Genomic DNA, 16953 nt, shown 5'->3' on the forward strand with positions numbered 1-16953 from the left:
TTAATTTAAAAAAATAAAGTAACCCAAAGGAAAAAAAAAAGCTTCAACTCCATTATGAAGAGTGATGCTGACATCCACAAGGACCTCTACACCAACAAAGTGCTGATCAGCGGGACCACCATGTACCCAGGCATGGCCAACAGGATGCAGAAGGAGATCACAGTGCTGGCCCCCAGCAATATGTTACTTTATTTTTTTTTCTTTTAGCTTTACTCAGAATTTAGAAACTGGAACGGTGAGGGTGACAAGCAGTTGGTGTGGATTGAGAATTCCCCCAGTTATCCAATGTTGCCCAGTACTTTGTACATTGTTCTTTCTTTTTTCTAAATAGTCATTCTAAATAATCACAACATGGTGGTCTGACGGGAAGCTCCTGCCTTTCCAAAAGCCTCTCCCTTCACATAAGCAGAAAAAACCCGTCCCCCACCCAGGTCCACGGAAAAGGGGTGGCAGGGAGCATTGCTTCTGCGTAAATTATACCTAATCCATTTTTTGTTGTTGCTGTTAAAAAAATCTTCTGCCTTAATACTTGTTCTTTAGTTTTTGTTTTCAATAGTCAGCCATTGAAGGCCCTACTTTTTTGGGGCCACTTCCCTCCCCCCTAACTCTAGAAATAGGAAGGCTTTTGGTCTCCCTGGGGTGACAGAGATGTGGAGGCAGCCAGGGTTTTACCTGTACTTGAGACCAGTTGAATAAAAGTGCACACCTTAAGAAAACAAACAAAAACGGGGGGAGGGATGGGCAGGGAGAAAAGTGCAACAATGAATGAATGGAAATCCAAGGTCTGCAAATTTTCATTAAAATTAATAATTAGAAAAAAATTTAAAAAAATCACAAAAACAAAAAACCCCCAATCGTCCCGTAGGATTAGAACCACCTGAGGATTCTGACTATCAGTGATACAAGGACAACAATCCGCACAGGAGATTGCCCATCCTTTTCCCGCTGAGCTGCTGGCAGATTTCGAACCGCAGGCTTTGGGATTGTGGCGCACTTTCCTACCACGAGTCCACCAGAGCTCCCTGAAAACGGCCTACTGAAGGGTCACCAATGGATAGGTTCCAACTCGATGGTGCTGGAGGATCCACAAAATCACATCAACACCCGCCTTTGGATAGGTAGGGACGCCTTGAGGACGAAAAGCAAAGGAAAGGGGAGGGGAAGGCAAGGGCCAGTGTTGTTCGGGCCAGGTCCGCGCACATTTTAGGAGGAATGTGGGAGACCAGACTGGGAGGTCCAAAATGCAAGCCTGCGAGAGAACAAGGTCAAGTCACCGACTCCAGGCTGCAGGACCAGGACTGGGGAGAACCAGAGACTTGGGACCTCCCAGGTTCCTAGAGAGGCGCCGACGTGCGTGCGCTTGCGCGGCCCGGGCCTCGGCCGTGGCCCCATATAGGCGTGGTTTGCTGGGATCGGTGCCCGAGGACCGCCCGCGGGCTGCGGCGGTGAGTGGTGGGCTCTGGTTGTGGGCATTGGGGGTGTCCGTGGAGAATCGGGGTTTCTGGCGGGGTGTCGCTCGGCCCCGCCGGGGTGCATCGAGTGCGGCCGAGCCTCCAAGGCCGCGCTCCGGGAGGAATAATGGGGCCGGGGCTCGTGTCCCCGGTTCCGGACCTTTCCTCGCCCGGTGAAGGCGTGCTTGCACCCCTTACCCATCCCGGGGCACCGCGGTGGAGGGAATCGGGTGCAATGTGTCTCTGCCCTTTTACTTTCCCCTCTTGTTATGTGGACAATATGTATTCCTGACACATAGTGAGCTCTCGCTGGTAAGTGAAAAGAAAGTAAAAGTAGCCCCTGGTATTCAGAAAAGGAGAGTGCTAATGCTTGGGAAAGTTGAGGATTGTAATCAATGTCGCTGAATTCTGCATGGGGAAACTGTTGAATTGCTGTGTGTTTTGCTGTGTACAGTTTCCACGGCAACAGCAGAAAGAAATTATTTTTAAAAGCTTAAAAAAAAAAAGCCACCCAAATCAAACAAACCCCAACAACCTGCTGGTATGTATCTTTTCGTTTCAAACTTTCAGACATTTTTTTCCTTTGTACGGAACACATGTATGTGCACGTTTTTATTATGAAACAAGATCATATTCTTTCTTTTTAAAATATTGTGAACTGTGGAATGCATTCATTCTATTTTGGGTAAAATTAATGTCAACATTTAACATCAGTAGTACAAAATCTTAGGAGTTATAATTTTTAAAAGGAGACAAATTATTTGTGGTTTGTTTCCTTGTTTACATTTTCTTGGATTCCTTTAAAATGCTGAACAAGTGATGCTTGTGCGGAAAACCAGCAACATTCAAATTGTAAGCGATAAGCGGGGGGTGGGGTGTTGGGGTAGGGGGGACACAGCCATAGTTTTAAAAGGTAAAGCCTAGCTCTAAATGATAATAATTATACCTTTCCTCATTCTGTTTCAAATACTATCCTGTTCTTTTACAAAGAAAGGTCAACAAATGGTTGTAGAAAAACTCCAAAATTTTGGGGGAGGGGAGGTTGGTTTCAGTTTCTCTTTTTTTTAAAAAAAAGTTATTTGAATGAACGTTTTACAAAGTGAGTTGGTTTTCCAGGCAACCACCAATCCCCATTTTGTTTCATGGCGTTAATTACCACGCCCTCAAAGCAATCCCGTTTTTCCTACTTCCTTGTAATTTTCGTATTGTCTTCTACCTTACACATTCCTGATTTGTGGCTTTGTCCTTGTGCGGATGAGGTCTTTTGACCTGACATGGTTGGTTATTCTAAGGCAGGAGTACCACCCGGGTTTTTAAAATCACATTATAAGTCTATTATTTAGGGAGCTCTGGTGACCCCGTGATAAGGAGCCATGCTCCTGTTTCCGAAGGCACGGGTTTCAAATCCCCCAGCTGCTTTGCAGGGGATAGATAGATGGGCAATCTCCTCTTCTTGATTGATTACCTCTGAAAACCCACTGGAGGGTCAGCTTTGAGGTTCCCACTTTACAGTGTGTTGTTTGGTGGAAAACCATAGTTGTTCTGATTTTGTAGGGTACCTTGTTACGTATATCTGCTGAGTCGACCACAACTCATAGTGACCTTATGCGCAGTAGCTCTGAACTCTACTCTATCCTGAGCCAATCCCATTGTCTCTGACACATCTACCCTTATTAACCCAGTTACTGTGTTAGTATGCTTCTCTACTGTGTCCGATGTGCCAAATCCGTACGATAACTGACTGGCTGGAGGTTGTTTGTCCACAAGTATGTCTCAACTGGGTGAGCTCTTGGGCTACACTCTGTGCTTCAACTCTTCTGAATCAGGATTGTAGTGGGACTCATCAGCAATATGTGTTGTACAAATGATACCAGTTTGTGGACTGAAAATGACTAGGACTTGAAACATTTGTTGTACAAGATCAAAGACTTTAATATTAATGTGTTATATCTCAACATCAAGAAAACAAAAATCCTTACCATCGGACCAGCAGGCATTGTCATGGTGGAGAAAAAAATTGAAGTTGTCAATGATGTCATCTTACTTGGATCCACAATCAACGCCCTTGGTACCAGGAGTCAAGAAATCACAGGACATATTGCATTGGGGAAATCTTCTATCAAGGACCCCTTCAAAGTCGTAAAGAGTAGAGAGGGCAGTTTAAAGACTGGTGCACCTGATTCAAGCCACAGTCCACTTTTATGCATCTGCAAATGGAACAGTTTATAACACTGACAGAAGATGAATTGATGCCTTTGAGTTGTTTATGTGCCATCAAGTTGAATTCCACTCATTGTGACCCTTTCAACAATAGATCTGAGCCCTGTCTTACTCTGTGCACTTTCAGCTCTGACATGCTCAAGCTCGTTGCTTTAACGTCGTTCCTTCTCATTGAGGGTTTTCCTTTCTTTTACTGAGCTGTGTTGGAGAAGAGTATTGAATATACCATGGACTGCTAGGAAATAGAGTATTGAATATACCATGGACTGTTAGGAAAACAAACAGATTGTCCTGGAGAGGGTGAAGCCAGGCTGCTCCTTGGAGGCAAGGATTCTGAAGCTTTGTCTGACATACTTTGGACATGTTGCAAGGAGGGACCAGTCCTTGGAGAAGGACGTCATGCTTGGGAGAGTGGAGGGACAGCACAGAAGAGGAAGACCCTCGATGAGATGGATTGATTCAGTGACTGGGGTAATGGGGGTTGGTGTGTCGGAGATGATGAGATTGGCACAGGATAGGGCAGAGTTTAGGGCTGTTGTACACAGGGTCGCTATGAGTCGCAAACAACTTGACAGCACCTAACAACATCAGTAACCTTCCCAAGCATGATGTCCCTCTCTAAGGAGTAACTTCTTACAATATGCCCAAAGTCTGTGAGGTGAAGCTTCACCATCCTTGTCCTCAAGGAACACTATGGCTTCACTTTCTCCAAGACATATCTGTTTGTTCTTTTGGCAGTCCACAGAATATTCAGTGCTCTTCTCCCAGCTCCACACCTCAAAGCTATCAGTTCTTCTGTCATCTTTATTCATTGTCTATCTCTCAGATAGTAAAGGGAGTTCAGGTGGCCTAGTGGTAAGCTGTGATACAGTCCCGAAGGCAAGTGGTTCCAATCCAGCAGCTGTTCCACAGGAGAAAGATAAGTGATCTCCTCCCTAGTGATTAAGCTGGAGGGTCAGCTTTGGGTTGGTTCTGACTTGATGGTACACAACAACTATGGCTTTAATCAGGTGCACTTAAATCATTATATCAGTTGATATAACCACTCTTCAGTACTTTGAGAGGTTCCTGAAAGGAGACTTTTTCTGTTCCAGCACTTCTTTTTTTTTGGTCGCCATGAGTCGCCTTCGACTTGACGGCACTTAACAACAACAACTGTTGCCAAAGGTATTGATTGTGGATTCCAGTCAGACCATTGTTGACAATTTCAGCCTTTTCTCTAGTGCTCATGAAGTTACTTAGCTGATTGGTGAGGATTTTGTCTTTTTGATGTTGAGATGTAATCCATATTTTGAAGATTGTAATCTTTGATCTTCTGTAGAAGTGCTTCCAGTCTCCACTTTTAACAAGCGAAGTTGTTGTCCCCTGCATAACACAGGTTGTTGATGAGTCTTCCAACTTTGAACCACGTGCCTTCGGGATTGCAATGTGACTTCTGCCACTAAGCCACCAGAGCTTTTCATAGAGTCCAGCTTCTTTAATAATTTGCTCAGCGTACAGATGGAATAGGTATGGACAAAAGATATATCCTTGACATACTTCCTTCTTGATTTTGAACCATGGAGTGTTCCATTCCCCCATTTGGACGACAGCTTCTTGGTGTAGGTTTTGTATGAATATAATGTGCTGGCATTCCCATTCTTCTCAGTGTTAATCATTGCTTATTATGAGCCACACAACCAAATGCCTTTGCACAGTCAATAACAAACAAATACACATTCTTATGGTATTCTCTGCTTTCTGTTAAGATCTGTCTCACAACAGCAATGACGTTCCTAGTGCCACAGCCTTTTCTAAACCCAGCCTGAACTTCTGCCAGTTTACTGCCATTATACTGGTCTGACTGTTTCTGGATGATCTTCTAGTATCTTGCTTGTGTTTGATAGGAGTACCGAATTTCCCATGGACTACGAAAAGAGCAAACATAAATGCAACTAAGGTTTTCTTAGAACCAAAATGGCGAAACCTCCTCTCACATAACATTGGGGCCAGTCCTTGAAAAAAAGACATCATGCTTCGAAAGGTGGAGGGTCACCTAAAGAGAGGAAGACCCTTGTTGGGATGGATTGACACAGTGACTGTACCAGTGGGCTGAAGCATATGAGAAATGATGAAGATAGGGGGCGCTGGTGGCCTAGTGGCAAGAAGCTGCACTGTAATCCCAGAGATATGCGGTTCAAATCCACCATATCCTCTGCTGGAGAAGGAGGGGCAATCTGCTGTACCAGTCAGATCCAATTTGATCACACACACACACTCACACACACACACACACACACACACACAGAAATAATAATAAAAATGATGAATATAACATAGGATAGGGCAAGGTTGACATCCATTGTTTGTAGGCGACTTGATGGCACTTAGCAAAATTTTGAGCTTCTAAGTTGTAGCTACATGCCGTGGAGCCCAGCAGAGCTCATAGTGCTCTTAGGAAATAGCAGTTGTAAACTTTGTCCTATCCTGCACCATCCTCAGTGTTGACCCAACTCAATGAAGCACCACGCAGTACCCAATTAAGAGTCCTTTGTTAGCCGGTAGCTGAGGGTGAGCGCATGATCGAAAGGACCCTCGAATGGAGCGTATCCCGCCGCAAGTTCCTTTGCGCCAGGCGGTGCACAGAGAGAAAACCTTCCTATAGAGCTGGCCCCTGAATATGACTTACAGCTTCCTACACTGTGACAAAATAAACTGTTTGTCAAAGCCAGCCCCTTGTGGTATATCTGTTACAGCAACACTACCAAAGCACATAGCTTCTCCTTGGGTACAGCCCTTTGTATCCTCAAGGATGCTGCACAAGTCTTTGCCATGGATGGTTCCTACTGAGTGCATCCCTTCAGAATATTTCTTTTTTGCTTTGTAATCAACTTCATTCTCTTTTAAGTTCACTGCCACATTTGTCTTTTCTCAGTATTGCATCTGTCTCTCTAGTATTTTCCAATACTGATAATGCTCAGAGACTGTATGATTTCAGTATGGATTACATCTCCACCTAAACAAAATAAAAATCCTCACTACTGGGCCATAAATTGTACCGGTTGTTATATTAACACACCCCGCCCCTTGTTGTGTACCATTGAGTCGGATCCGACTGGCACAGGAGGAGATTGCCCCCCCTCCAGCGGACCATCTGGTGGATTAGAACCGCGTGCCTTTGGGACACATACCTTTCTTTTAAAAAAATATTTTTTTTATTAAATTAATTTCTTTTTCATTTCAATGAACATCTACAGAGATTTTGGAGAGAACTCCGGTGGCGAAGCCGGGCTGCGCTGGTATCCCAGAGGCGCGCATGCGCAGTTTGAACCCACCGTTGCTCTGTGGGAGAAAGACGTCCTGACTCCCCTTGTGCCATTTACTGCCTCTGAAAACCTGCTTCAGGGTGTCACTTGTGTCTCAACAGCACATTACAACAATATACCCTCTTAAATTTTTTTTGAATGAAAGTTTACAAAGAAATTGTCCTTTCGATCCATTCATACAGATTTATCCCTCTCCCCTCCCCCTTCATTTCCACATGCATGTCCCGTATCAGTGTGTCAGTTGCACGGTTGTTGTTAGTCCAGCCCACCAAAGCTAAACCGGCTCATCTGCTAGCAAGTTTTCAAAGCCTAGTGCAGCTGATGAATTCAAACTGTGCATGTGCACTTTTGGGCTGTCCGTGCAATTTACCATAAGTCACCAGCTCTGTTGCATTACCCGTGCTTATAGATCTCCTTTTTAAAATTAATGTTAATATAAGTTTACAGAGGCTTTGGATTTCCATTCATTCAGTGTTGTACTTTTCTTCCTGCTAACCCCTCCCACCCAGTTCGCTCTTCTATTTGAAAAGTAAAAGACACATTCTTTCATTGTTATAATAATCTCTCCTACCGAGTCCACTCCACTATGCAGCCTTTGTTCAGGACTCATGACAATAATACCTAATCATATATACCTTTTAAACAGTTCTCTCCCTCATCTGTTTCAATGCAGTATACATTATTTAACCAATTTTCTCAGTCTTCCTCCCCCAACCCGTGTCAGTCCTCTTTTATACAGTGGCATTATGCCGTATTTGTCTTTTTGTGACTGAGATATTTCACTCAGCATAATGTCCTCCAGGGTCATTCATTTTATATAATATTTCATGAGTTCCTTGTTTTTCAATGCTGCATAGTATTCCATTGTGTAAATATACCACAGCTTCTCTAGCCATTCATTTTTGGGCATTTGGGTTGTTTGCAACTCTTTGCTATTGTGAACAAAGCTGCAATAAACATATATGAGATGTGCATCTATCTGGCTGGGTGGCGGTTATGGTTTCTTTAGGGTATATTCCCAGTGGTAGAACTGCTGGGTCAAATGGTATTTCTATTTACAACTTTTTGAGAAAATACCATACCGCCTTCCATAGTGGTTGCACCATTTTACACTCCCACCAACAGTGAATAAGGGTTCCAGTTTCTCCACAACCTCGTCAGCATTTGTTGTTTGCTGTTCTGTTAAATTTTGCTATTCTTACTGGGGTGAGATGATCTCTCAATTGTTTTGATTTGCATCTGTCTTAGAGCTAGGGATTTTGAACATTTTTTCATGTGCTTGTTGGCCATCTGAATGTCTTCTTTAATGAAGTGTCTATTCATATCTTGTGCCCATTTTTCATTTGGGTTGTTTATCTTGTTGTAGTGTTTGAGTATTTTATAAATTCTAGATATAAGTCCCTTATCTGACATGTCATTACCAAATATTTTTTCCCAATCTGTGGCTTCCCTTTTTCACCCTGTTGGAGAAGTTTTTGCATGTGCATAACGTGCTTATATATCTTTTTATACATCTAAGATTCATGCCAGTTTATAGAATCTTGCTGAAATGTGCACAGTGAACATTATTCTTTTATTTCCTCCTGAACAGGAATATCAGTTATTTAGTCCGTCAGCCTGTGACTTCTGACATCCCAGCAGATGGCACTGTCTGAGCTGGTGCTGAGAAGATACACCCAAGGACCTAATGGCTGGCTGATTAATGTGTACTTGGTTGGCGCTCTGCTGGGCAGGGCCTGCATGTGAGCGATGCCACCAGGCAGGTTGTGTGTTGCCCATGCAGGGAACCGGAACCAGCCTTTTAGAGAGCGGGGCCATCCTCAAGCAATGAAGACAGAGAAAATGGATGAAGGCAACACATCAGTGCAGGCAGCCAGGCCGCAGACGCTCAACCGCCCCGGCCAGGAGCTCTTCCGCCAGCTCTTCAGGCAGCTTCGCTACCACGAGTCTCCTGGACCAGTGCAGACTCTGAGCCGACTCCAGGAGCTCTGTCGCTGGTGGCTGAGGCCTGACATCCTCTCCAAGGAGCAGATTCTGGAGCTGCTGGTGCTGGAGCAGTTTCTGACCATCCTGCCTGCAGAGCTCCGGGACTGGGTCCAGTTGTACTGCCCCAGAAATGGGGAGGAAGCCGTGGCCCTGCTGAAGGAGCTGCAGAAAGACCTGGATGGGACACCACAGGTGAGTGGGGGCAGGTGTGTGGAGCCTCCTGCACTCCGCCTGCCTGGGAACCAGCTCCGCTTTCCCGTTTTGCTCCCCTGCAACCAGAGCCGCTAAGAACATGGCCCTAGGTCATGGATCGTGGAGCGGGCAGCCTTTGCTACTTCCATGAGGGCAGTCAGCAGATGCCCACAAATAGTAATAACTAGAGCTTGTGCAAGGTTGCTTCCAGCATACAAAGTCTGATAGGAGTCAATCCTGATAGAGGCCTATCCTGTGCGGGTGATGTCTTTTGTTCACAAGGAGGGGAGTACTTAGGTCCTAGACGCGTGGCTTTTTGAGAGTCCAGGGTGAGATGTAGAAGAGTAGACTGTACCCTGTTGTTTCAGTCAGAGTTTGAGGATTTGCTCTGCCCTGTGTAGCAAGGTGGGCAGACCTGCATGAGAGGAAGAGAAATAGTCAGGGGAGGTTGGGAAAGCTTGGTGAGATGCTTAAAAAGAACATGGCTTGTAAGAGGGAAAGGGATGCGGCAGTTAGAGATTTGTGCCCTGATTTATAGTCTCTTCATTTAGAAGAGAGATAATTGAAAACATGTAAATATTGCCAATGAGCAGAGAGCCTGTTTGACAGCCAGGTAGAAATTAGAAATCAAAATTATCGAGGCCACGTGAAAGCCCCCCCTCCCCAAATCCTCAAGACGGAATGACTTTACAGAGTCACTCCATGGTTTACTTGAAATACCAAAATCTCAAATAGCAAAGCCTGAGAAAGTTAGCCTTTAACTTCATTTGGCATGCTGCTATAGGCCAAGGGAACTCTGGTGGCCTAGAGGCAAGGAGCTGTGCTGCCAATTGGAAGGTGCACAGTTCAAATCCACTAGCTGCTCCGTGGGAGAAAGATGGACAGTCATTTCACTGCCTCTGGAAATCTCCTGGGTGGTCAAGCCGTGAGTTAGTTCTGATTGATGGTACACAACAACTGTCCCTTTAGGAGACTTGAAGAGGAGAGAAGCACCGCCGTGGTAATCAGTTTATCATCTTGAATCTGTCACAGCGTCAGCTTCTGTGTCATCTCTGGCTAATAAGATGCATTCATCTTAGTGTAGAGAATGTCTTGGCCTGCTGACCACAGACACTCAGCGCTCATGGGCTGCAGCTTCCTGGTCTCCCGTCTCCTGGAGACGGCCTTTCTGTGAGACCAGAACTGCTGTGCTGCTAACACAAAGGTGATACCTCTGGCAGTTCGGATCCACTGTCAGCGACGCAGGAGCGACTGGGACAATGAGTCCTCAGCTGTGAATCGGTTCCAACTTGATGGCAGGGAGTAGAGTTGTGAAGAACAGTTGGAAATCTCAGAAGACAGGCCTCCTCCCTGCGGGTGTCTGCTTGGAAGGACCTTGCTGGGTTTCTACACCAGAGACTTTGTCTTCGGTGGTTCAGTGGCTGACCCTCTGAATTCACATTGCTTCTCTTGGCAGCATTAAAGTTCTTTCAGGCCCGTCATCTGTCATCCAGGAGCCGTGCATCCTCTTCGAGGTCACACTCATGTCAATATCTACAGAGAGCTTGACCCTCGATGGATGTCACATGTGGTTTAGAGAGACAAATAAATTGCTTCTCTCTCAGAGCGACGCTCTGGGCTGTGGGTGGAGGGGAGGCGAGGTAGGGCTGTCACCGCTGTTCCTGGCAGCTGTTATTCCCGACTATCCTGGTGCTTGCTTATGTGATGCAGGAATCTGCCTCCCCATTGGCTCCTCAGTGACCTTCCCTTCCCAACCATTAGAGCACAGTTAGGGGCAGGGGGTGTGAGGGGCTGAGGATGTGGGGGGCCCTCCTGGACGTTCTCTTGTCTCCTCTCTACCTGGAGGTGGTAAAGGGCCCAGCTTGCCTTTCCCTTTAGAGATCGGCCATGTGGCCTCCTCTCTGCGTTGACTTTCTGATTCCCACGGGGATCCTCTCACAGCATTTTCTTCTTGCCAGGACCCAGCCCCTGCCCAGAGCCCAGATGTGTGTTGGATGGGCACAGGAGCCCTGCGAGCTGCACAGTTCTGCTCCCCTGCTTCACCTTTCAAGAGCAGCTCTGTCCCTGGGGACCACCTGGAGCCCCCCTATGACATAGGAGTGCGTCACAACCTGGCTGGGCATTCCGGTACTCGCCACCCGGCTGTGAGACCCCAGCCTCATGCCACACCTCCCAGATTGCCTGTAGTGCTGTCTCTCTACCCTCTGTCCTCCGTGAGAACCCTGCTCTCCTTGCACTTGACTCTGTGTTCTCCTCACACCTCCCGTGACCCATTTCTGGCTCTTCCTCCCATTGCACCCCCAACTTGGCCCCAACCCGCAGTCCCCAGAAGACACTGGGAAAACATGGCACTGTTATTTAAGTACAGTCTGCACCTTTCGTGGGCCCAGAAGTCCTCTTTGTCTGGGGAAGAGTGGGCTTCTCAGAGGGGCACCCAGAGCTGGGTGGCTCATTCATGGTTCGTTTTTCTCACTCAGGTCCTCCTCCGGCTGCTCAGGGGCCCACCCTCACTGAGAAAGAAAGGTACACGGGAGATGACATGAGGGCAACCAGGCCCCTGGCTGACCAGCCCCAGGTGAGCTACAGAGCTGGGTCCTTCCTGAAGTCCCAGCTCTGCTGAATGGTGAGGGGAACCCTGTGGGTGTCTGCAGTGAGCTCATACCTCAGCTCATCCCCGCAGGGCACAGAGCTCTTCTCCACCACGATGGTCTTCTCCTCCCCTTGCCAGACCTGCCCTTTGCTCACTCAGCCCTGCGAGTCAACCCTGTCCTGGATGCCAGGAGCTGCAGGCCCCTTCTAGAGCACAGTCCTGTGTTTTTGCAGGAGGCTCTGACTTTCAAGGATGTGGAGGTGGTCTTCTTCCAGGATGAGTGGGGTTGGCTGGACTCTGCCAAGAGGAATCTGTACCGGGATGTGATGCTGGAGAATTACAGGAACATGGTTTCTCTGGGTAAGGCCCCGGTGTCCCCAAGCTTTGCCCCTTTTCTCTGGTTTTCATTGCAATGCCTTATAGGGGTCCTGCCCTAGGTGTAGGTCTTGGCTCGGTTCACAGTTAGCAAGGTCATTTAGCCCGTGTCAGTTACCTCTTTTGCACAGCGAGGATAATCATACGTATCACACAGGATCAGTGTAAAGAAAAGGTAGTGTGCGTCAGATTCCTCGTCTGTTTAGCTGATCAAGAACATGTTGGCTGGTTTAACCGATTGAGCTGTGGTTTGTACCTCCGGAGAATCCTAGGGATCCTCTTAGCTGAGGCTTCTCTCGTCCTTTCTGTGGTGTTGTTGTTGTTGTTGTTGTTATGTGCTGTCGAGTCTCTTGCGACTCATAGCGACCCTGTGTACAACAGCTCTAAGCTCTGCTCTGTCCTGTGCCAATCTCATTGCCTCTGACACACTCATCCCGACTGCCCCAGTCACTGAATCAATCCATCTCCCAGAGGGTCTTCCCCTCCTGCGCTGTCCCTCCACCCTCCCAAGCATGATGTCCCTCTCCAAAGACCGGTCTCTCCTTACAACATGACCAAAGTATGTCAGACAAAGCTTCAGAATCCTTGCCTCCAAGGAACAGCCCGGTTTAACGCTCTCCAGGATGAATCTGTTTGTTCTCTTAGCAGTCCATGGCACCTTCAGGACTCGTCTAGCACTCTTCTCCAACATCAAAGCTCAAAAGCATCAGTTCTCCTTCTATCCTCCTTAGTCATTGTCCAGCTCTCTGATGCATAACAAGTGATTGCAAAGACCATTGCCTGTACCAGAAGCACCTTAGTCTCCAGAGATACACAGTTGCTCATCCTTTCTATATCTATTGGAATTACCCAGACCTCCTCTCCCAACCCTCTCTCCCGGCCGCCCTGGCCTCTTCTCACTGCCGGGGCTGCAGGCCTGAGAGGGTCCTTGGAACATAGCGTTGTGGGACTCCCCTACCTTCCTGTTCCATGTCCTCTTCTTCTGCAGTGGCGCCGTTCCCCAAACCCGCCCTGATCACCTGGCTGGAGAGAAGGGAGCCCTGGGGCCTGAATGTCCAGAGAGCTCTGCGAAGAGAGAGTGCAGGTGCTGCCCCTGCAGGTGAGCCGGGTGACCCACCAGGTCATGACCCTCCTTCATATCTCCTGGGGTTTGGAGATTTACCCCATTGTTTTCTGGGAGAGTTTTAAGGGGTACTAGGTCACTGGACTTACCTTCCTCTCTTCCCTCCATTCTCCAGTTCCTGCTGCTCCCCTTACTCTCCCTCTACTTCTCTCCACTCCCCTCGGCTGTGCTCCCCTCCCCTCGGCTCTGTTCCCCTTCCCTCTCCTCTCTGCGCTGATCCATTGAAGGCTGTTCATTTCCTGCTCTGCCCAGCCCCTCCCAAGCAAGCCAGCTTAGTAATACCTCTAACTGACACTCCTTAATGTTCTACTCCTTAATGCCCTTCCTCCTCCCAGTACCTCCATTCTGCTGCGTGGTGTCCCTCTCCATGCCCACTGGTCTTCAGAACCTTCCTCTCACGCTTGGTCCTCTGTGCTGAGTCCCCTGTTCTGTGACAGCCACCCCCCACAGAGCTCCACTCCTTTACTTTGGGGTATTTTTCGTGCTGTGATTCACCACTCTGATGTTAGGTCTCTGAATGGACTTGACTACAAACATAGAGGCTGGCAGTTCAAGTTCAGTAGCACCATGGAAGGAAGGAAGATTCCAGTCAGTAAAAACCCTACAAATGAGCTCTCTCTGTAATTCATGGGATCCCCGTAAATCAAACGGACTCACTGGCAGTGGAAGTTGCCCCTCCTGTTTTATTATCATTCTTCTTTTGGCCTTTTCTCCTGTTTGATTTGATTTCTACGAATGTCTAACTGCAATGCCCTTTTTTGTCCCCTCCTTACTCTCATCTGGGACCCCCTCTATATTGTGCTATGACTCCAGCTTTTTCCTCTGTGTGTTGGCAGTCAGACAAAAACCTTGCCCCACATGGTCAGAGCATTTACTGCCCTGATGCTTTCTCCTGTTCCACGTCTGGGAAAAGAATACATTCTCTTGTGTTTCGTTTTGTGTCACAAGGTGGCCTTCAGACCAACAAGATTGTCTCAGGACGGGAACCTTTGGAAGAAGCCAAAAGCTTAGCTGTGCAATCAGGATGCTCTGTGGTCAGTGTTACTGAGGGAACTGAGCTTGACGACTCTTCAGAACATAACAGCAGGTTACAGGAAAAGCGCCGGCGTCCCTGCGTGATGAGGATTAAGAAAAAAGGGACAAGTTTCCACCCTGGGAGAAGAAAAGAATCTGAGGAATCAAGGACTAGTAGTCTTGGCCTAAAACTTTTGGCATGTCTGAGGGTTCCTGGAAGAAGGCAATTTTTGAAGCTTGGCTATAGCAGGCACTTCCAACAGAGATCCCCGCACTACAGAGCCAGGGAGTCTGAGAAAGAGTCCAGACTCGAGCTTAGGAGGTTCAGCCTGCAGCCGGGCATTTCTGCCATGCTCGAAAGGCAGGAAAAGGACACCGGTGGGGAGGACTCCAGCCACAGCGCTCGTCAGCAGCAGGGCCAGAGCCTTCCCCAGGTGAGGACCTTGTATCGATGCAGTGACTGTGGGAGGACCTTCAGTCAAAGCTCCCATCTTGAGCGTCACCAGAGACTTCATGCCCAAGAGAAGCTCTTCAAGTGCAGGGTGTGTGGGAAAGCCTTTAGGTGGAACTCCAACTGCACCCGGCACGAGAAGATACACAGCAGCCTGAAACCTTACAAGTGCAGCTTATGTGAGAAAGCTTTCCAGCGCCACTCGGCCTACCGTCTGCACCAGAAGACCCATGCGAGGAAGACCCTCCCCGAATCCAGTCAGAGGTTAGGCGACCTGCAGAGCCCCAGCGAGAAGACGCCGTTTGACTGCAGCCTGTGTGGGAAATCCTTCCACTGCAGATCATACGCGCTTGAGCACCAGCGCATTCACACCCAGGAGAAGCCCTTTTCCTGCGACAAGTGCCTGAGAACCTTCAGGTGGAGGTCCAACTTCACGCGCCACATGAGAATGCACCAGGAGAAGGAGCTGTACCAGCCCGAACAGCGCAAGGAAGACGCGGGGTCCACCTCCAGCGGCAGCCAGCCCCCCAAGGGCTCCTCTGAGCTCCCCAAGGACTCCTCCGAGGAGAAATCCTTTCTGTGCCAGCAATGTGGCAAACATTTCACGCGAAAGAAAACCCTCCATGACCATCAGAGGATTCACACAGGGGAGAAGCCGTACCAGTGCGGGGAATGCGGGAAGGCGTTCACCCACCGCTCGGCCTCCATCGTGCACCAGAAGCGGCACCTGCTTCACAGGAGGCAGGAGCCCGAGCCAGCCAAGGGTCAGGACCAGGACGCACAGGCTTCTCCGCCCAAGCTCAGCGTGGAGAAACCCTACCAATGCAGCCACTGTGGCAAGGCCTTCACCAGCCACTCATTCCTCCTCCTCCACAAGAGGGTCCACACCCAAGAGAAGCCCTATCAGTGTCTGGAGTGTGGGAGGACCTTCAGGTGGAGCTCCAACCTCTCCCGCCACCACCGGAGCCACGCTTTTCAGAATCACCACAAACGCCTCGACGGCGCAGAGGCCCCAGGCCCGCAGCCCGTAAGCATGGAGAAGCCTTTCCACTGTCAGGAATGTGGGAAAAGCTTTACACGCAAGCGCACGCTCTTGGATCATCAGGGCATCCACAGCGGCGAGAAGCGGTATAAGTGCCACCTGTGTGGGAAGTCCTATGACAGGAGGTACCGGCTGCTCAATCACCAGGTGGTTCACAGCAAAGAGAGGCTGTTCACCTGTCAGCAGTGTGGGAAGGATTTCGTTGGGCTGCTCGCCTTCAGCGCGCACGAGAGCAAACACGCGCAAGAGGCCCAGGGTGAGCGCAGCCTGTCTGAGGGGTCTCACTCTGAGGACCCGGGCTTGAGTTCACAGCAGGCCAAACCCCACGAGGAGGAACCCCTCAAAGAGAGTGGGGAGGCCAGTGTGCAGAACCCATCCAGGCCCCCCAAACTCCCGAGACTACCCGTTGGCAAAAAGCTCCACAGATGTAACGTGTGTGGGAAATCATTTCAGAAGGGCTCACAGCTCCTTAGCCACAAGAGATTTCACACGCGCGAGAGGCCCTTCAGGTGCAGTGTGTGCGGGAAAACCTTCAGGTGGTCTTCAAACCTGACTCGGCATGTGAAGAACCACACGAGAGACTAGCCCAGGGCCTGGCAGTGTGGGGGTGTTCCTGGCTGTTTTGTTATGGGAGAAAGAGGGCCTGGCCCTTCCTGTTGGGAAAGGAGTCCTGGGGTTTGAACAGCAGGCAGTCGACTGTCTTAACTGCTTGCAAGTGGGATGCTAAGAAGAAGAGCAACACGCTCTTTGGGTGCTCTGCTCAAGGCTCTGCCCAAGGAGTGGCCTTTGCTCAGTGGCCGTGGGTCTGTCAGCCAGGTTTCCATCCACAGGAGAGACTACCACCCTTCGTGGTTGGTGGCCAGGATGGTCGTTGGGTCGGTGGACCATGGCTGCAGGGCGGAGCCAGTCAGAACCCCAGCTTCTCTGGGTTTGACCTCACAGAGCAGGCAGCAAGAACCCCTCCTGGACTCCCCAGATGCAGTTCTGACTGGAGACCCTGGAGTAAGCTTGGAGACACCTGTTCTGGGTACATACAGTGTTGTCTCGGTGGTCAGTGGATAAAGTAAATGTCTTCCATAGGGTGTACATGGCTGGCCTTTTTGTTTGCCGGGAGCAGGTGGGAACAAAGGCTTTGGGATTAGGTGGAAAAAGAGGTACTGAGACAGACCTCGTGGAGGGCCTCTCAGCCCTGAGCAGTAACTAG

General features: G+C 48.8%; 1 protein-coding gene and 1 pseudogene across 1 annotated transcript; both read left to right on the forward strand.

Annotated features, from left to right (window-relative positions):
• The window catches only part of LOC102845732, a 1958-nt pseudogene extending 1751 nt beyond the window's left edge, over window positions 1-207 (forward strand).
• Window positions 208-8725: 8518 nt separating this feature from the next.
• ZNF445 (zinc finger protein 445) lies at window positions 8726-16334 on the forward strand. The gene is made up of 6 exons (XM_006893053.1): window positions 8726-9154; window positions 11113-11281; window positions 11632-11729; window positions 11978-12104; window positions 13108-13227; window positions 14191-16334. The coding sequence occupies exons 1-6, from the start codon at window positions 8726-8728 to the stop codon at window positions 16332-16334; spliced, it is 3087 nt and encodes a 1028-aa protein (XP_006893115.1).
• The last annotated feature ends 619 nt before the right edge of the window (window positions 16335-16953 follow it).

This window comes from Elephantulus edwardii, unplaced genomic scaffold (assembly GCF_000299155.1).
Source record: "Elephantulus edwardii isolate Elephantulus edwardi_28Jun2011 unplaced genomic scaffold, EleEdw1.0 scaffold00121, whole genome shotgun sequence".
NCBI classification, from domain to species: domain Eukaryota; kingdom Metazoa; phylum Chordata; class Mammalia; order Macroscelidea; family Macroscelididae; genus Elephantulus; species Elephantulus edwardii.